Source organism: Cataglyphis hispanica, chromosome 16 (assembly GCF_021464435.1).
Source record: "Cataglyphis hispanica isolate Lineage 1 chromosome 16, ULB_Chis1_1.0, whole genome shotgun sequence".
Taxonomy (NCBI): Eukaryota; Metazoa; Arthropoda; class Insecta; order Hymenoptera; family Formicidae; genus Cataglyphis; species Cataglyphis hispanica.
Genome location: NC_065969.1, coordinates 737,508 through 760,528, shown reverse-complemented (window position 1 = coordinate 760,528; position 23,021 = coordinate 737,508). Strand labels below are relative to the sequence as shown.

At 29.4% G+C, this 23,021-nt stretch overlaps 2 protein-coding genes and 1 pseudogene across 2 annotated transcripts in view; 2 read left to right on the top strand and 1 right to left on the bottom strand.

Moving 5' to 3' along the window:
- The window catches only part of LOC126855609 (F-box only protein 21-like), a 102,614-nt gene that overhangs the window by 45,972 nt on the left and 33,621 nt on the right, over positions 1-23,021 (top strand). The window lies entirely within an intron of this gene.
- Positions 662-6,541, bottom strand: LOC126855701 (ubiquitin conjugation factor E4 B-like; annotated as a pseudogene).
- Positions 11,612-12,275, top strand: LOC126855700 (uncharacterized). Its single transcript, XM_050603568.1, has 2 exons — positions 11,612-11,997; positions 12,075-12,275. Exons 1-2 carry the CDS (start codon positions 11,692-11,694, stop codon positions 12,273-12,275), a joined length of 507 nt encoding a protein of 168 aa, XP_050459525.1. The 5' UTR covers positions 11,612-11,691.

Here is a 23,021-nt window from a genome sequence, read left to right as displayed (position 1 = left end):
AGAGCTGCTCAGACTCTCAGGATTTGATTTATGATCGTCTAACAATTCGCCCAATGATTTTAGGCGTAAAGTCGGGACATGTACTTCTCCTTCTTCGTCCAAAATATTTATATACATTTAAATATGCTTTTCCCGAAATGTTTTCCACGATGGTATCTCCCAAATAAATTCCGTGTATCACCTTTAATCGAGGTATATAGCCCACTTTTAATTCAGGATTTTCTATTCGTACATAATGATTCGTATCGCGGAGCTACTACGATGGCTTCAGGTGATAAGAACGGTACGTTGATTCCGAAAACATTTAAATGCCCTTGTGCGTAATCTATTTTTGTTGAAGTTTGTTTAAAGAAAGCGTTTCCCAATGTACTGGATTTTGAAATCGGAAAATCGTTAAATACAATATGAAATATTACTGGTATTTCGAAAATAATTGGCGTGATTTCACCTAAGATGTATACCGGATAATTATTTATGCCATTTAATTTAAGAATATTCGTGTAATTAATATTTATTTCTTCAGGAACGAGATTTTCTTTAGTTATATTCGGTCCAGATCCCGAGTCTAGCATAAAAGTTATACGCGTAGTCAAGTTATCAATATCTATTTGGACGGTAGGCACGCGACTCTGTTTATCGAGATTTACGGTCACGGGCCTTCTTATGTTCGTTCCGTTCTTATCCATTTGGCTACCTGAGTTTTGGGCGGGTGCGGCTCGCGTTTGGACCCCTGCTGTGCTGGACCCCTCCGATGTCGGCCCTCCGGGCCGTTGTAGTTTCTCTGATTATTTTCCTTTTTCCGAATATTATTTGCACGACGTAATTCGCAATCCTCAAGAAGATGACCTTGTCCTTTGCAATAGCGACAAAATAGAGAGTTCTTCGATCCCGTTTGTTGGTTTATTCTCGCTCGACAATCTTTAGCAACATGTCCGAAATTGTCGCAAATTTGACAAGATACGCGAGTTTTATTTTCTGCAAAACATTGTTCGTTTCGTTTCTTCCAGCAATTGTTTGCAGAGCGACCGGGTTTTTCGCTTTTCATTGGCAAATTACTGAGATTTTATTATTACTAGTAGTATTATTTTATCGACAGGATTTAGCATTATGACCGGATTTTGAACATAATTGACAAATTATTATTTTTCCTTGAATTGCATTTATTGGTTGATGAAGTTTTGAATCGCGAAAACGGTATTTCTCTGCACCGTGCCCGCGTTTTTTACAAATCTGACAGGTAAGAATTGAGGTCCCTAAGTCTGTTTACTAATTTGTTGATTTGTTTGTATATATTTCTTACAGTTACTACATGGCTTTCCTTATAACAAATCTGACAAATATCTTTTACGTTATTGATTTTCTGTCTACCTGCACTATTGTTTGTCCCCTGTCGTAAATCTCTTATAGCTCAAAGCTCTCTTTCTATCTTTAAAGCGTCGGTTACTGTCGTGTACATCTAAATTTCTTGTAATTCGCTGCTCCTATTATTCTAGGAGAGGCTCGTCGAACCATACAAGATTACGATTTCGATAATGTTTCACAATTAACAAAATATTTAAAACAAATTTATGGATCGGTTAAAAATGTCTATCAATTACAAGGGGAATTGGATTGTGTATATCAAAAAAATGACGAAGATGTAGTTACTTATGGAAATAAAGTCAAGCTGCTTGGAAAACAAATATTAGAGGCGTATAGAAGTTCAGGAACCGTGTTATCGAACCAAAATATTAAAGCTTCATTAGAAAAAGATATGTGCAAGTGCTTTATTAGAAGATTAAAACCAGAAATCGAGAACCTATTATTCTCGTCCATTTTCTGTTATAACCCGAGCTATACAAATTGATTAGTAAACACTGTAAATATAAGTTCAATGCTTTGTACTGTTTAAGAATTATTATGATTATAAAGAGTAAAACAATAAACGATTCCGCTCTATATTTAGATATTTTCCCAAATATAGAATATTCTAAAAAAAATTATTTTACAAAACTTTTTCTTAGATAAGAGTTATTAAATATACAATTCTGTTTTATTGATTTAAAAATATAACTTACCTTACTATAATCTTTTTTAGCTCACTTTACAGAATTTAAAATTTCAGTTATTTCACTTCACAAACATGTGGAATCTTTTAAGATAAACCAAGATGTCAACTTTCCGCTTAATAATTCCGGATTCTTATTTATGTATTCTATTAATAGCGTTCTTTGCTCATGTGTAATATTTGCACATCTTTTTTTCTTTCCAAGTTATTCATATACAATATAGAACAACATTCATATAAAAAAAAGTGATAAATGTATATATATAATTATCTTTAATATAAAGATAAAAACATGTTCGTCGATTATATAAACGTGCTATTAAATTTGAGAATTAGAGTAAAAATAAATTAATGTCTAATTATTCGCATTGAAATAATACATAGCATTGATCGATAGCAGATTTTGAATTCGATTTTGATTTCTCATTCATCTCGTATTTTTTAAAACAATGCAAGAGTTTGATAAAAATTAGATATTTAAGATCAAAAACAAAATTGCAAACAAATTAAAAAAACAAGATTAAAAAAAAGAATTACAAGATATAACTCATAGTAAGCACAAATTAGGAAAAAGATAAGTGAAAGGAAAGATTTGGAAAAAAATTAATATATTGTGTCCAACAAAAATATTTCACTAAAATTATTTCTACAATCTGTTAAGCCCATGTTAGACTGTGTATTGAAAATTAAAGATTGAAAATGAAAGACGTTCGACAAATCATAACAAAAAGAATTAAAATTTCTTCATTCATATTGATCAAATTTCAAACTTCAGATTTCAATGCGTAGTCTGATACGAACTTGACGTTAATGAAATTAATTTCTTAATAAATTATAATACAATCTTTCAAATTTACAATTTATTAAAAAGATTCAATATATTCTTTGTTTATTTTAACTTAAATAATAAGTGACAGTGATTCAGAAATAACAAGACAACTGTGTTATACAAAATATTGCATCGTATATTTAACAGCTAGTGATAATAAAGGTAGTAATACGTAAAAAAAATATCAATGTAATATAAAAAAGTTTGTTTTATATACAAAAATAAACAAAAATTATAATTATAATTAATAAATTATATACAAAAATTTATTCCATTAAGATGCATACCAACAAGAATGCTGATGATTTGTGTCATCAGATCTGAATTTTGTATTCAATCTGGCTTAAACACGATAACACGTAACAAAGTGATAAGCGAATTATCCATATTGCTTTCCATTATTTCAGGACAGAATCTGTAAATAAAAAAATTCCGTTGTAATTATTAATAAATTATAGATAAGCATTATGTATCATTGTGAGATTTGATAATATAATAAAAACTTACTCAGATGTGAATAACAAGAATTCCACTATGTCTCCTATGTACCATTCCGGTAATGCGGTGAAATTGCGCGTAACTTCCTGAGACAATGGAAGTTCGAGAAGAGGACTATCCGGAGCAGTCTGCGTCAGAATATTCAGCAAAACTTTGGCCATTGATGCATAAAAATGGAAGCATCTTTTCAAAAAGATGGGATCTATCAGACCTGCCTCCGCACATAATTTGGATTTAACCAATTGCTTCAATTCTTGCGTCCATTGTTGTTCGATGAGGTCGAAGTCTTCTAAGCCCGTTAAAAGATTATCTTCCCGTTGGAGTTTTGCAATTTGGTATTTGTCGAACTTTTTTTGTTCTTCCTGTAAGTCTCGCAATCTTTCCCGATATGTTCGCAATGCCGGTAATAGCGCTATATGATGATAATGCAGCGTGAGGAACCAACATTTTGTCATAAATGTCATGGTTTCATCCTTCTATATGTTCTCCAATTGTTTCTGCAGCCTTTTGCAAAGTGAGTTTCAGTCTTGAGTCCTTCTTTATTTCGATAAATGTTGAAGAATTAAATGGATACAGCGGGTCTACAGTATTCAGGTCGATCATCATAGAGAGCATTTGTAAAATCGATAATAGATTCAACATGAATCCATCTTCGACTAAAGACGAAGCATTTTCCTTCGTCCGTATTTGCGCTCGTTTCTCGTTGTAACGCAGCAACACCGTCAAGTATTCAGGGATAGCATCGCGGCATTTGTTATTCGAGAGTATCGCATCAAATATCTTGTACATATCTTGTACAAAGACGTTCTAGTACTCTGCAATTCTCGCTGCAGCGTGAGAATCACCGATTTATCCGCGACAGAATCACTGCTGAAAAATTTTTCTGCCACTTTCTCGGTAAATATCGATACCGAAAGAAACGGTCCCAGAAACGAGTTCGTTGTCAGCTCTTTACCGGCTATTGATGTCACAACATCAGGCAAAAATTGAATTTGATTGATTATCAGAAAACAAATCGGACGTATATTGTTGCTTAGACCACAGCAAATTTCGATCAATTTGCTTAGTGCATTAATCGGTCTTCTGTGTGTATTGCCGACCAAGCTCGCCCGCTGCATCAGGAGAAACAAGCCTTGCAAGACTGGAGTGAAAATTTGATTAAATATGTTCGGATCCTTGCATGTCTCAGCCATGAGCTCGTTGAGATAGCCAGGGTAGTGGTATGAGGTAATCTCTGCGATAATATCAGATAAAGAAGATGGATGGTGTATGTAGATACAGCAGCGCCTTGGCAATTGCCGACCAATCCGTGTAGAACGTGGCTGGAATATTGAACACATTTCTCTCTCAAAATTGTCAGTACATCAGAAACAGAAGATACACTGGATCGCTATAAAATATATAAATAAAAATTAGTTTAATAAAATTTTATATAATTTTAAAGATATATGTATATATGTATGTATATGTATATACCTTTGGATGATTTCTATTTTTAGTTTTTCTTGAACTGTTCTCTATTTTAGCAATTCTTGAATAACAATCTAATAAGTAATTCAAACTTTTCGATTGTGGTGAGTTGTTGCCTGCGAGTAATGATGTTGATATCGATAATTGATAAGACGGAGAAGTCACCGGAGGACTCGCTTGGCTGCCGTTGCAATAGAATGAAATGTCTACTACCGTGATGTTTTTCAAAGGATCTTGCCCTCCCGAAAACATAAACAAAATCTCCTGCAATGCCTGATCGATAAGTGAAATCGAATCATCAACGTTGAGCAGTCTCTTTCTTTGTCTGTACGTTGCTGCCGTACGTGGCAAAAATATGCTTCTCCCCGTAAACTTTTTCCATGATACGCACAAGACACATGACAGAATCGATTCGCTTCTTTTCCTTTCAAATCATTGGGCAATGATTTCAATCGATCATCTTTTCCCTTCGAATTTTGATCGTTCTCCGCAAATTCTTTGTACTCCTTCGGTATTTGCAAATCACTGCTGTGTTCTTCATCTATCATTGCATTCTGCTCTTCTATCTGCAAATCCTTTGTTTCCTCCTCCAAATTAGATAACATATATGAAATAAAAATGATAGTCATATACATTAAATATCAATTTAAACATATATCATTTATTTCCATTAGTAAAAATAATGTTATTAGTAAAAATAACTCATCCAATGTTAACACATTTACTGTTCTAAACATTTTATTTTTAACTCTCAATATTTTTGAAAATGGTTGCTAAGATTTTGCAAACTTCTATATTACCATATGATTCAGTGGCAGTTATTATTCATTATAATCTAGCAAATAATATGCGCAGATTAAGTTTAATTACATCAAGCGTCGCGTCACCAAATACAAAGTAAAAAAAAAGAATTCTTTCTGATTTGTCAACAATTTTGCTTACATAATATATCCTTCCATCTTTCAAAATAGATCATATATTTATTAAAAAAAAAATAAATCAAAATATTATTTTAATGACTTCAAGATTCTTATATTATGTTAATTATAATATCTATGTTATTTTTTTACACATAGCATAGGACTCTATAGAGTCTATAGCATTGAAATCTCTAAGCTCTACTACTGCAGTGCACTTATGTTTTAAACAATACACATTGGCTGCGTTTAGCAGAAAAAGCTGCTTTGCAACTGTAATGAAAATTGTGAATCAAATTAGAATACGCTCTTAATCTTGGCTAAATCTAAGAGCATATACCAGTAAAATTCACGAATTTTACAACAGTTGCAAAGAAAACTTTTTCTACTGAACGAATTCATTTATCGTACATCCAACAAGCGACAAACTCATGCTTAAGCACAAAGCAGATTGAAAATTCTTACGTAGAATCATTCCTGTATAAAAACTTCACAGGCAGGTGCAGTGATTCTCAAGATATCGTAAATTTAGTTGCAGCAATTTCTGTCAGTATTAATATATCATTTTTATTAATGCCATTTGACTTTCTTAATCATTTCGCGATTAAAGAAATATTGAGAAAAAATCAGTATCACTTACTTGCTCTTGGAATCATTCTGCTGGTGTTTCATATCGATCTGAAGATTGGCGCTTTTCAGTTCTTCCTCGATATCTATCTTGACATCATGACATATGACAACTTTGAATTCCGCGATGTTAAGTTTCTCAAAGGGGGACATGATTGGCACTTTTCTTTCTAGTTGAAAAGTCCCCAACTCGAGATACCGTGTTGTTAAAATCTAGATCGTCAATGTTATCGAATTGGAGCGTATTTCTCTGCGATTCAATGTTGCTACTCGGCGACCGGGTGATGGCGGTTGTCTTTTCCCTAGACGGGGTGTTCTTGTTTAGCTCTATTTCCTTTGTTGATAATTACGGTTAGATGCACGCGGTTTCTAGTTAGTGATGTATCACGACTAACGTGACAAGATCAAGATCAAAACACTGAGAGCCAGAAACAGACGGAAAAACACCGCGGGTGTATTGGCGAATCAATTCGAAATTGCCAAGAGCTGAAAGCGTCAGCACGTGTGGTTCTATTTGCAATCAGATACACTATAAACTTTGCAGTTAAATGCACACTACTACTGAAGATACCGACGAGAACGTCACGATCAGAACGATTGCGACTAACTATGACTGACGACTGATGATCAGAATGTGACAAGACGCCTCATTACAGCTGGTATAGCCGAGTTTCCCTATCTAAGGAGAAGATGCGTACTGTCATTTGTCGCTGTGTCGCGCGACCGACCAATCAGGCTGCCAGAAGAGCATATAATTGATCTGCTCAGAGCTGAATGGGCTGCACTAGTTCATAAAGTTTCCATCCTTCTCCTTCTAATATGGAGACAGAACATAGCCATAGTATATCTAGACCGAGCGTTTGCCTTTATTTAAGTAGTGGGGGTAAAGGACGTGTAGAAAAGGATACATTTTGTTTTGTACTGCTTGCGTTCTCTTTCGCTCGCACGTAGCATAGCGCTCTCTTTCGCTATGCTACGCACGAACAAGAGAGAACGCTAGGGGCACAAAACAGAATTCTTTTCTACGTGTATCTTTATCCCCACTCTTCAACACGGTCTAAATCAAAGGGTAAACCGTTGAGGACATTACGGTGTATAGAATCCAGGCATTACTAGAGCATTAATGGACATTATTAGGCCTTGCTCGAATATTATCTAGACATTACTAGAATAGACATTGCTAGGACATTAGTTGTCAATAGAAAAATATGGTAAAATAGAAAATATAATAAAAATATAAAAAAAAATTTGCCAGTAATGCACAAATTGGGCATTAGTGGGCATTAGTGTACATGATTTTAGTCAGCGGTTTACCCCTTAATCTAGATATATTATGTGTATCTTTGCGAGAACACAAATATTGCGCAATTTGAGATATATTTTTTTGAAACAATAGAATTAATTTTTCAAAACCGATTATAGAAATTCGTGTTTGAACAATATTTTCTCGAGTAAAAACAAATATAGATATAAGACTCTCGAGATAAATAAATTAAACAGTCGCATGGTCCTGTGGTCGGTTAAAAATAAATAAATTGATTAATTAAAAATGATGAATATGATCACAAAATTAAAAAAAAATAAATGAATAATTAAAAAGTAGAAAATTATATAAGTATAAAAAGAAAAAATAAAAATACTAAATAAAAAGCTAAAATAAAGAGCATTCATATATTCTATCTTCTTCATAGAAGGTCTTATACTACAAAATAAAACTTGTGCTTCATAAATCGCGCTTGACTTTGATCGCCTTCTTCTGAAATTTAATTTTTCAAGTAAATTATGTTCAAATACTATTGTTTTATATTAATATTAGGTTATTGGGAAAAATCTCGAAATAATTTTCTTAAATCTTTTCTTCTTTTTACCAAACCATCTAGATTCTTATTTAGTAATATATTTTTTAAAATTTATAAATATCTTGTCATTATTTATAGTCTTAATCCCTATATTGTAAACAGAAATTCTATGCACATTTTCGAAAGGAAGCAAACATAATGAAATATCAATTTTGTCCTTATTGAGAATTCGAGTAAAAATAAATTAATGTCTAATTATTACTTTCTATATGATCTATTTATATTCGTTTTTGAAACCTAATAAAAATTTTGAAGGAGCATCCTAACATAATAAATAATATATAATACTAGAAAAAATTGAGTTGTTCTCTTTAAAACAACTTATACGACTTATGAGATGCAATGATAACTTTTATATATTCAAATCTACATAGAAAAAAATATATGTGTATATATCTCTTCTCTCTTAAAGAATTCTCTATAGCGCGTAAAATGCTTTCTCCGAAATATATAATCTGTTACATAACTGCGCACTTTTATTGTCTTAAATACTTTTACGTAATCATTAAATGATGAAAAATTTTCAATAATATTTCTTATTTATATGTACATAATTTCTCATCGCTACTATTGTACTTTTTTTTGTTTCTGGTCTTATTAAAGAGCAGTATTGCTTCAGTCATTTTTAGTAGAAGCATGTGTGCATACTATTTTTTGCAGAACTCTTTCAATACAGAAGATAATATAAGATCTTATCCAATTAACACGCGTCTGTTCTCTGAGTTGATATACAACATTTCAATGTTTGCCATTTTGCTAGTTCATCTCTCACAGCGATTGCCAGTGTCTCATAGCAAGTAAGACAGCCGTCTCATTATAACTAGAGTAAAGTGCATAAGTCTAATATAAAATAAATAAGTTTAATATAAAATAAAAATTAAAAATTAAAAATGCAAATTATTTTATATACAGTATTACAAATAGATTTCCTCTTATAATCAGTGCTTTTTGATGAGAAAATGTGTAGGAAGGAAGAAATACCCTTTTTTTCCAATTTAAACATTCTACATTTTCAAATACAACATAAACTGAAAAATAGAATTTTATTAAATCAGTTTTCATTATTCTCAGATATATAAATTAAATTGCGAAAAAAGTATTTGGTCAAAAATTGCAATAAAAATTAAATCAAAATAATAAATTAAACTTAAATTTAATCTTACTTATATTTAAGCTTAACTAAATTTATTTTTTCGCAGCAGTTTGATTGTATCTATACTAACAGAAACATCTGTTATTTCTCCGAAATAAAATTGCGAGAAAGGTATTTAGTCGAATATTGCAATGAAAACTAAATCAAAATAATAATTTGAACTTAAATTTATATTTAAATTTATATTTAATCAATTTGCTTATGTGTGCGATCGTGGCGCAGAGAGCTGTGTGTTTGCTATCTATGCCAAAGGTCTCAAGTTCAAATCCAGTCCGAGCTAAAAATATATCGGTAGGATTTGACGAGTCGGTCAGCAATTTGTATGTTAGCACGCCCACGCTCCACCAATCGACAACCTGTGTGATAATATTGTGATAACATTATTTTATTGTTTTATAAATTATAATTGAATATTATAATTGAAATAAAAAAGTTAAAATGAATGTACCTATAATAATGTAAATACAGAATGTTTCTAAATAAATGCGAAAAATTTTAGATCATTATTTATCGAAAATTAATTAAACATATATTTCTATATTCCTCCCTGAGTTACATTTCTCCAAAAGGAGAAGTAAAAATTAAATTTTTATAATTTTTAAATTTTGGACAAGTTAAAATTTATTTTTTTCAATATTTACTATAAATTTTTTTTACTCATTTTATTATTTTTTTCTAAAATTCAACTTCTCGTAACTTGAAACCTGCGCCATTTAATACAGTGCTATGCATAATAATGTATTTTTTTTCTGGAAAACTATTAATTTTACGAAAAAAAATAAAAGAAATAAAAAAGTTTCTAAAGGAATCAAGCTTTTTAACGCATATTTTTAGATAATCACATTCCGGTCCGTTAAAAAGTTCTAAAAGCAACTAAAAAATAGGGATTTAAAGTTCTAATAGGGAATACAATTGAATAAAGGTTATTAGTTTCATCCTCTTATAATAATATGAGAAGATTAAAAAAATATTAATAAGTATTCTTTCTACTAGTGGAAAATGTCCATGAAATTTCATTTTTCTTATCCAAAAGTTGAAGTAAATAAGAATTGAATTTTTATTTGCCTCTCTGAAAGAGGGACATAAAAATAAATAATATAATAATATAAATAATATAATAATATAAAAATAATATAACTTCTCAAGGAGGAACATAGAAGTATATATTTATATAAAAAATCTCCCATAATTTTTGACAAAGAAATTTCCTAAAATTTTTCGCACTTAATTAAAAACACCCTGTACATACGGCTGTATTATTATAAAACTTACTTATATTTGTTTTCAAAGTCTTTTCAAGTCTTTTTCAGGTCTTATTACCTTTTATTTGCACATTTTTCAATTAATTTAAAATTGATTGTTTATTTGCGAAAATTTAATTTGATACTCTACATTTCATCGCTTTTCAAACACGTTACGTAATAATTCATAAAAAATAATTACAAATTTAATTATACAGAGAAAAAGAGAGAGGAAAAGAGAGAGAAAGAGGGATAGAGAGGAAGGAAGAAAGAGAGAGAGAGAGAGAGAGAGAGAGAGAGAAAGAGAGAGGGAGAGGAAAGAAGAGGAATTAAAACAGATTAAAATAATAATCATAAATTATTATTAAAGAAAAAAGGCTGAGAAGGAAAGGAGGGTTAAATAACACGAGTAATGTGCAAATGTTAAAAGGTTTCGACTCACAAAATCGTGGCCGGTCGTGCCCCCTTGTATCAATTCCGGTGTCATGTACTCGATCGTTCCGCAAAACGAATAGCTACGCGCGTTGCCGTTTCTCTCGTGCGGTAGGAACTCCTTGCTAACACCAAAATCTGTTAATATGAGATGTCCGTCTTTATCCATCAGTATATTTTTGAGCTTGATATCTCGATGGATTATGCCAAGCTGCAAGAAAATAGAGAAAAGTTCATAAATTTTCAATTTAACTTTTAATTAAATTGTTTTTGTGGAATTATCCTCTTTCGTCGCATTTTCTTTTCTTTTGCACAATATCAGATAATTAGATACAATAAACCAATGTATCATTAAAAAAAAAGAATTGAAGCGGAAAATATGATTTATCACTCATAATGCACAAAGAATCAATAGCAGAATAATTTTGATAAAAATAGCTTATTATCTTTTGTTTATGCATACTATTATTATTATTATATTATATTAATAATACATACATCATGGAGATGTTCTAGCGCCTTGCAACACCATAGAATGAATACTTAAGCTCCAATATTAATGTAGAAAAGAAGGATAAGTTTTTATCGCCTTTCATTGCCATCCGGAGTGCAGCTTCTATGCAATTCGGTTGCAACGGTACAGCGTGTAATTGCGCATTTCAACAGACGTCCAACGACAGCCATGTGTATGAGTGTCTCTCGAGTTCACCCGAATGCGATTCCAATCTCGAGCTGCGTCATGGTCATAGATACGGTAACGGATTTCGCGGCGCCTGCAAGAGGAAGTCTGATAGTAGCGCGATGAGTGAAGAGCCCAAAGTTCATCATCATCAACCATTCGTGAGATCGACTTCGTTGCCATATTGTGGCAGCGAGACCGAAAGCGAGCTTTACGCTCCGTATACCTTTTATACTGGCGACGAGGTTTGTTTCATTAGGTTTCAAAAGTTGTATTTCAAATTTATACATCTTTTCTATGTAATAATTTTGAATTACTGAAGGGCGCGGAAGAGGATCAGGATTGGAAGGATGACGAGCCACGGATGGGTCGCTTAAGGCAACGCAGAAGACGTACCATCTTTCATCGGAGCCTCGAAGATAATTACGGCGCAGTGATCGTAGCGAATCATGAAGCACTTGCTCAATTTCTTGAACAAGTGTGTATCAGGTTATCACTGTTATTGTTATATCAACTAACTTGAAAACAATAAATCTAAAATATTTATGCTAAAAATCATCAATTCTTCGCACAAAGATCTTTTATTAATCTTGATTTCTAATTTCTAGGCAAAGTTTCATATCTTGCAACTTTCGCTAAAGAATCTAAAAAAAAAGTAATTAATTACCGTGTATGAAAGATAAATATATGTATAAATCATTTTATATAATATTTTATTTAAGATCTAAGAAAATTCTTCATTTATTTATAAAGATATAAAATTTAATAGTAGAATATATATTGATATTTATATATAAAATACTTAAAAAAATATAATAGGATAGGATATAGAATTTTCTAATAATATAAATATAATTAATTTTGGATGTTTTGTTCCGCGACGTGGAACGATCAAAACGTCACTCTCTGCATGACGTTCGATCTAGCTATGCCTATATCGCAAAAAGATTTTTATCTGAGGCCTATAATAGAATTCGTAGATAAAGCTCCGAAGGAGATGATCGATAAGATTCAACCATCCGCTAACAAAGATGTCAAAGGTATTGCTACGTTTCAGCGATGACAAGGAAATTTGTATATATTTTATTTGTATAATAATTTTATATAATTTCAGTGACAGTCTCGATTCTCCCATGCCTGCACGTGACTACCATACAATCGTTCGGCGCGATATCGAGGGACATAAGCAACGAGAATGCAAAGCGAGAGACGTCATTAGTGCTTCTTCAATTGGTTAATGCGCTGAAGAGTCTCCAGGCCCGCGGGATTGAGGACGCCAATGGATCCCTAAACGACATTATACTCTGCAGGGAGAACGTTTACTATAGTCTGTATCTTTTGCAAGGATCAGTTAGTTTAGTATTTTCTCTCACGTCATGACAAATTGATAATCTTAATTTACGTTTAATTCCGTTTTATAGAAAATTAAATATAGACCCGAGCGATGAACCTAGAGAAAAAGGAGTCTCTCTGTGCGAATGCGCTCTAATAGCACTACGGCAATTACATCTGACGAGCGAGTTGCCCTTTGTACAGGATCTACTAATACGCGAGAAAGCGGTCACTCTTTCTCAGGTAAGAATTTTGATTCTGGATGTATAAATTCCGGATATAAAAGTTTGCATAGAAAAATTCTTCAATTCATAATTATCAATTTATATAAATTTATTTTATATTGTCAAAATTAGTATGCTTCCTTCGTAGATTGATTTTATTGCCACAGAATGCAGTATCCAATTTTTATTATCTACAATTATTGTCTACAATTATTTTACATTCATTTCTATTTAAACATATATTGATATCTCATATAAGATACTCAAATAAGATTAATTGATTCGATAATTAGGTAAAATCTGTGCTGGAATTTTCCTTATGGGGTCCAGCCGACATGCCCCTCGGTGGTCCACGGGAAAGAGAAGTGGCGCTTCAACGGTGGCTCGATCTCGAAAGAACAAACGTGCTTCATGCCCTTGTCAAGACAAAGGCAGCTTTGACATTATAGACGAGTACAGTTATTATTCTTGGTTAGAACCACTGCCAAAATTATGAGTGAAGCTTCGATGCTTTTAGACGAACAGCAGAATGGCTTGGTGCAAAGATGCTGAAGAATATATTCTTTATCGTATATGTATATCGCGAATTGCATTAAATATTTGGTGCGAGAAAATGAATATTTTAATACAAATATAACGCGAACGTTACAATAATATAATAATTCTTTTGTCATATAATTACAGTTTATATTTTTTATTATCGTGACATCTCTCTTTTATATTAGATGTTATGTATTTTGAGATAATAAAGATATATGTAATTCGCTCGTAATTGTAATATAATATTAATTTGTATTTGTGGGAGAATGTGTAAGATATATAATTATTATTGATATATCTATAATTAATTTCCGAATAACTCGAAATGTTATGAATATTTTCAATTACATAACGTAATGCATAATGTCTAATATAATAATATAAACGTAGTATTATTTATAGGAAAGTGCCAATGCTCAATCGAAATGTGATTTTATGTACACAATGCTCGGCTATGGGCGCCGTTTTAACAATTCATCTCGAGTGTAATTTAGAAATAAACTACTTTAAAAATAAACAGCTTCACATAATTACAATTGACAATTATTTATAATTATTTAATACATACTATCTTTGATAATTGTAATTGTTGATAAATACAATAGTATTTTGTGTAATATTGTATTGACAAAAATGTCCAAAAGAAATTGGAATGTTTGATTTTTGTCTCCTTGCCTCTCACAATTTGGGATACTTGATTTTTGAGTTTCTTCGTCTATATTTGTACTGGTATTACTCTTGTATTTATTATAAAATCAAGAGAAATTTTTAAATTTTCATCATTATCCTCAATTACTGGCAATTATTTTGTTGGAATATATCATTGAGTATTTCTGTTGATTTAAAAATTAATAATTTTTTTTTCTAGTGATAGCGATAAAAGTTAAGAAAATTATTTTGATTTTATAGTAAATATGGAATATTTTATAGTAAATATAGTAAATATTAGAAGCAATATTAGTACAAATATATGTGAGATAAAAATAAAACCTCGATTTTAAACTTTCCAAAGAAGTTTAAACGTACTGCAAACTTCTTGCGGTAAACTCTGAAATTATATTATTTATAGGTTAACTTCAGACATGTCTGATGGAACTATTGTTATTAATATATTAAAATATATAATTCCTTTTTAAATATTTTGTCTGTTTCAGATATATTTTCATGATAATTTTATTTTCACTGAAACTAATATAATAGTAATATAAAAAGACATTTTAAACATTCACTTTAACTGAATAAATGGATAACTAGAACAAAAATCTTTAATTTTCATTAATTTTGATGGCAATTAAACAATGCAACAGAAATAGATTCCACCCCACTAATCGACGATGTGCAGCGCGACTCTGTTGCATGAGTTTCAGTTTTTTAAATCATGTTCTATCATTTCTATTTGGAAAACATATATGTAAGAATAGAGAATTCAAAGATATTTTTGTGAATATGTAGTAGGTTTCACTCAAAAGCATCCACCTCCAAACATTAAAAATATTAAATATTTTTTTTTAATTAATTCAGCCGTCTTCAAAAAATTATTTTTTTAACAATAATTGAGAAGGAGCAAACATCGGATGTTCATATAATAAAAATTAGGAAATACGCATAAAGTGGACAACTTTACGGATGACCTTGATCTTGAGATAAGTTGTCAAGGTCATTGTCCTGAGTGACCTTGACTTTGAAATAAGTGGCGATCGCGATCTAAAAACTTATGAAGTATTATTATGTTTTCTTTTTCCGCGAATTCATTTCCTGCTTCTTCAAACTTAAAAGTGAACTGTCCATGACTTTTCTCGACTTTTGCATGGTCATTTTAATAGTATCAACAATAACATTTGTACTAACTGATTCTGTATTCGGCAATAGAATTGAAGCAAATAATATTGAATCTTTTTTCGGTTTCAGTATATTTTTCCACGCAATAATAGGCATAATTGTAACAGGAGCAGGAGTCTCAAAAAATATCGAAGACACAACAAGATTTTTTAAACACACTCCGCTTTTGTTTTCCATAAAATCTGTAACTACGAAATAAGCACTATAGATTAAATGACTTTTCGTTGGTTTAAAATTTTTTCCGATGAACATTTTTGATGCACATTTTAAAAATATCATAACGATTTAAAAGTAATCTGAAATATTTACAATTTTTGATTGAAGCATAACTTTCAAATATTACAAAACTCAAATATTTATTACAGATAAATGCATTCTAAATATCTAAATAAATGAAAACTATTTTTTGTAATATCTTTACATTTCGGAATGCAACTGTTTGGCATTTTATCCAGGATTTTCACAAATATAAATTCACAATTTATAAAATAAATTTAAATTATGAAAAATTAAAAAACAAATACAATAATATAAAATTAAAGATAAATAAATAAATTAATTATAGGTAATAATAATTTATAATAAGATAAATATAAATTCATAATTTAATTCATAATTAAATATTGGGTGTCATCATGCTGAGTATTATATATACATTAACATTAACACATATCGGATATATAATACGTACTATATACGCACCATCATCATTTTGTTGTAAGCTGTCATGGCCGGAAATCGAATTGCAGCCTTTTTATACTTGGCCAAAATCTAAGTTAGCGATCTCTTTTTATCATAGATATTTTATCTAAGTCTACTATATTCTGTGGTCTCAATATAATATATACGAGATAAATATACGAAAGATCAGATTATTTATGAAATAAATTATAATGTGTATTTATGTTATCTAATATAATTTTGACTATTTCTTTGATCAAGATATAGTTACAAGCCTAAGTAAATTATCGTCTATTTCAGTTAACTTTAATTTTTCGATGTTGATTTTGGATGTGGCAATAAGCATCACCAACTTCAAAGGAATTAATACCGACACAACTACGCAAGCTGTTAAAAAAATATTTCACACAGTTTTTTTACACACTTGTATAAATAAACAGTACTTTTTATCGTTTTTCTATTTTTAATATTTTTATCAAATTTATTAGATATGCAATTCATATACAGTTAAAAACAGAATATCAGAAGTAAGTGATTTTTCTTTTATAACAGATATATCTCTGGATTAAAGAAATAATAAAAAGAAAAATATACAATAAATATTATAACAATAAATATTATTGGATATATAAAAATAATATGTATTTAACAATAAAAAACAAAATAGAATTGATAAAAATTAAATCAATATTCCATTTACATGTCTATCGAAAATATAATGTAAACTAGCGCTGTACAATATTGTAAATCAAAAGAGAGATGCTATAAAATTGAACACATTGTATTATTATTATTATTATTTATATTAATATATTTATGCCATATACACATATATAAATTCATTTATTTTTAATTAGTATTGTTACTATAAAAATATTAAAAATAAATTAATAATATTTAAAAAATTAAAATTAATTTGTTATATAAATATACGCTATCTTAATTAAATTAATTTAATTATAAATTTGTAATATATATAATTAATAAATAAAAAATTATATATATTTCACAAACAGAAAATCTAATTTAAATTATATAGGGTGTCCCAAAATTTTGACACATCCGAAGTGTGAAGGTAGATTGGGCCAAACTGAGTCGAAAATCCTGTACCATTTTTCTCTATAACGCTTCAGAAAGAAATTATTGAGTAAAGTCTGGCTAATCAACGCCGATCTTTAGCCGGATACATGTCAGTGAGCGACGCGCCTGGTAGTGGTGCCCCGCTGTAACAGCTGAACGCTCACGCACACTATCAGGCGCGTGGCTCACCAACGTGTGCTTGACTAAAGATCGGCGATGATTGGCCAGACTTTACTCAATAATAACTTCTTTCTGAAGCGTTATAGAGGAAAATGGTACAGGATTTTTCGACTCAATTTGGCCCAATCTACCTTCACACTTCGGGTGTGTCAAAATTTTTGGGACACCCTGTATAAGAAGTATGCTGAGTGTGTATTAATGATATTTGACATGTTTATTTTTTCTATAAAAATTTGTTTGTAAAATTTGAAAAACGTATTTTTTGTTTACGTAAACAGTTATGTGATTTAATTTTTTTCTTATTTATAAGAAAATACATCGCATCTTGTGAAGTATTCTTGTAAATATGAAAGTATCATTAATACACTTTCTTGATTATAGTTATATATAGTAATAATATTTAACATAATTAAAAATAAATAAGAGTTGTATCAAGCGACGCGGTAACGTTGCGACGCCGAGTTCATAAAAAAAAATCGCCAAGTACATGACAAAAATTTTCTGGCATGTGAAGAGTTTGTCTATGTACAGGGGCCACGGCGCTACAAATAGCTTATCCGAAGTTTTATGTCTATAATGATAATTTATATTATGTTATGTCTATAATGAAGATTTTGATAAACTTTCGATTAAAATACCTCAGGAACTAAAATTCTATTATAATTTATTAGAATTCTATTATAGACACTATTGATTTAGAAAGTGAATCAATTGATTCAACTATGAATATGAAGGCTAATTTGCAAGATATAGATATAGATATAGTACCACATAAGAAACAAAAGCATAATTTAACATGTGATAAATTTGATAAAAATGTAACCATTGAAGACAAGGAGAAATTAAAAACAAAAGCCCATAAAAAATTTAATAAAACTAAAAAAATTAAATTGAGCCAGATGAATGATACATTCATGACAGATAATAATATAACATGTAAACCAAAGAAAATAGTATTTCATGAGAAACATACTTTTAATAAAGATCAGTCCACTGTCATCTCACCAATTTCAAAGAAAAAAAATTACTTAAAGAAGCTACAAAAAAAATCTTTAGTCTTAAAAGAGACATTAGAAAAAATGTTATGCATAATGATCAAGGAATGCATAAAGATGTAAGTACCAATATTCTAATTTTATCTTATAATTGATATTTTTACAGAAATGTATTATGGAAATAATATATAAAACTAATTATTGCAGGAATTATCAACTCGGACAAAAAAACAAACTAATTTAAATAATTCTTTGGAAAAGAAAAAAGTAATCTTTAGCCTCTTACGAAATACTGCACAACATACATCAGAATATCTTCAGCAAATTCGTAAAAGCCCAGCTATCCCCTTTGATGCAAACAAAAAACCATTGGCTAGTGTATTGAAAACAAGTCCAATATCGAGTCCACTCAATCCATTCTATAAAAACAAGATATAAGAATTCAGATAATTTTGACTTTTCAGAAGAAACAATTCCCCAACTTGTGTGGAAACCAAAATTGATTTTGAAATTAATCAAATTGTTTAATGATATAAAATAATAACATTCAAAAAAAATAATACAAGAATTATATTTAAAAAGATTTATTGTAATGTGATGTGACAATATTCGATTAATTGTATTTTTAATATGCCTATTCATTCAACGTAGAAAGTATCATAATCTTTACAACCTTTAACCTGCGCAAGCAACGCAAGCAGAGAAAACCACAGACTTCTATATATTAAGGCTGTGGCATACAAAACTTATGGCGTTTTCGAATGTAACAGGATTAGTCGCTTAGAGGACAATTAATGACGTCATTTCCTCTGGTAATAAGACTTGAATTCATAGAATATTAATTGATCCGAATTGGATTAATCAGTCCATTCAAAAACGCTATAAAATAAAATTGTTAATTACAAAAACCTAATTTGTCACAAATGTTAAAAACAGACTCACAAACGATCTACAAATCAAATACAATCAGAAAAATTAAAAATAATCAGATTTAATATCATTTAATAATCATATTTAATTTCTGTCGGCTAGATTCATAAGTCCATCTTGTTGATCGTTACAATAGATTTTAAATCTTTCTCTTTTCAATCCCGCAAAAATATCCGCACAGACAATGGTTGCTTTCCGATCATAAACAGTAGTATATCTAGGCGACCGAGCGTTTGCTTTTTATATAAGAAATAGGAATAAAAGTCATAGAAAAGGATACACTCAGCGTTCCGTTTCTCGCATGATGCGCATACGAATAAGTATTTATAATCATTTATAGGCCAATAATACGTTGTTCAAATAAGTATTACATATTTATTAGTACTATGTTTTTAAGTATGACAAAAAATTTTTGTTGAAATTAAACTAAAATATTGTAATGATACTGTAAGAAATACTTGCAAAATAAAGATAAGCAATTTTCACAGATTTTATTTATCTATGTTTAGATTTAAATTAGGCAAAAATATTATATAACACGATATATTACTCGACATTATGAAATAATGCAATTGTTACGTCCTGGCGACTCTACGATTTCTTCTTTGCACGAAGTCGCTGCAAGGTTCGTCGATTGGTGATAAAAACGAATCGTTCAATAAATAGATCGTAATTACACTTGCGAGTGAAAAAGATCGCTTAAGTTCCCCTCAAAACCATACAATTTTTGTTCAAAACCTTTTTGTCTAAAATATTTAGTTTTTGAAAGAAAAGGAGTGTATGGGTGATCTAAGACACCCTATATATATATATATATATTTAGATATTTTAAACAAATATTAAATTACTAATATTTTATTTGCAAAGGTATGTGTTAATTGATTGGGTATATCTTGCATATCTCTCTCTCTCTCTTTCTCTCCCTCTTCGAATTTTTAACACGGAACAAAGTACATCTGAATCATACCAAACGGAGTGCATGTTACAGACGAATCGCAGTCCTAGAAGCTACAACAAACTTTGTGCGCACATATATATATATATATATATATATATATATATATATATATATATATATATATACAAATATATTATATATATATGTAAAATATATATATGTAAAGTGTAACAAAATCAAAATAATGAAACAAAGTTAATAACGCTTGTTGCTAGTTGTTTTGTAAATTATTATATATATTAAATTTTTCCAATGGCTACTATAATACAATTGCCCGAAGAAGTGATTGCTATTCTAGAACACAAAACCAACAGCATAGAAGATATCATGAATTTTGAGTGCACGCATAAGAGATTCTGGCAAATAACTCCGCAAGTTTTGGGAAAACAAATATTATCAGATGTATTTTTCTATTTCTAACTTTTTTATATCTATTTTATATCTATTTAATCTAATTTATGTCTATACACTCGATAGATTTTTGTCACTTAACAAAGCAATAGTAAAATGCGGAAATAGTAAAAAGTAAAATTAAAGTTATTAGTTGTTATTTCAATAATTTAAATTGTGTGTGTGTGTGTGTGTGTGTGTATTTGTTGATTCAGTGAAAATTAAGCATGTTTTTGATGTTGTAATTTAATATGATTGTACTAAGAGAAAAAGATTTAGTAAAACTAAAATCTTCATACATCTAAGGGCTTGATGAGTCATTATCCAATCTATATATTCATCAATGTATTCCAAGTTTTCTGATAAACATAGCTTGCTATTATTTATAATTAATTATTTTCATAGATTATACTTTCAACTTTTCTTTATCTAGGCTTTATTATTAAATTAGGAGTATAAAATATTATTCTATTTTTTAATATTTTCTTTTGTTATAACAATGTGTGTATCATTTTAAAATAAATTATTCTAAATTATGAAAAATGTAGATCAGAAATAAACTTTTGTATTATTGTATTATTTGTAGAATAATAGAACGTCTCTTCTCGTCGCATGCTTATACAAAGCGCGGACTGGCCGAGCATTTTTAATGAATATTTCAATAATTATTAGGAAAATCGTAAAATGGTAAAGGAACTTCCTATTCACTTTGACATCCTTTATATGCACATCATGAGTGATTACAGATTTTAATGGCCTTAATATATATTATTAAGGAAACGGCTCTGAATAATTTTAAAAAGATTTTAGCCGTTGCTCGTTATGTTTATTAAAAAGTTATTAACAAGATGAGTTTAATGAATAAAATGTACTTTCTAATATCAATATTAAGAAATACACAACCATTATAATATTACCATAACATTATATTATTATGTGCGTATATATGTGTGAAGCATTATTTATAGTAACTTCTCGGGAATTATAAGAGAACAATATACACTTTCGACAAGGTATATATTTTTTCTTAAATAATGTCAAAAACATAATGTCAAAAATTACTTTCATTAATCTTACTTTGTATTTTGTTACTAATTTCTAAATAAACAACGAGCGACGCTAAAACTTTTTAATTTTTTAAAGAGACTCCACAAACATAGAGTAGAGATTCCATACGTTTAGCTTAAAATTATAAGAATATATTAAAATATAGTATAATAAAATTAATTTGCAAATTATCAGAATTTAAAATTCTTTCTCTCTCTCTCTCTCTATCTCTCTTATACAGTATTTAAAAAAATATTATTAAAATGTAATTAAAAAATCTTATAAATGTAAAATTTTAAAACGTCTTGTATAAACGTAAAATATTAAACAATTATTATATAAAAATAAAGACTTAAAAGATAAGAAAGTCCAAAGAAACAAATTTAAATGATGCGAGATTATCACAGCAGGTGTGTCTCGATAACATATTGTGTATATGTGTATGTTGTATAAATTGTTATCCATTGCTATTATGTTAATTATAACTCGGTTATAAAAGTTAATATATTTATACATCTCTTTTTTAATAAAAAATCTATATTATTGTTTATAATAAATTATAAATTTTTATATTTGTTCCGAATATTAATTTATATGTAACTATGAAATTAATATATAATATATACTTTAAAAATATATACTTAAAAACTATATTTTCTAATTTATTTGAAACAATATTTATACATGAACAAATAAAATTTATGAATATGCCGAAAATAAAATTGCTTTTGGAAAAACAGCTTAAGATTGGCACAATATTTTTACCCTCATGTGACTTATTCAGTCGTTAAAACATGGTTAGATGATATAACACAGACAGTTATATTTCATGTAAAAGTAAATATCCATCTCATTTAATTTGTTCTACAACTTTAGAGCAATTTTCTTTGTGGAAAGATAACAATATTGATGATAATTTTTGGAGCGAAGCGGAATCAAGGCAAATAATGTGTGTTCTCGAAAAATATATATCTTCTAAGTTAGAAATTCATAAATTGCACAATTATTAATGATATCAGATCTCGAAGCCAAATACATAAAATATGTGTTATTTTAAAAATTATGTTAAATTA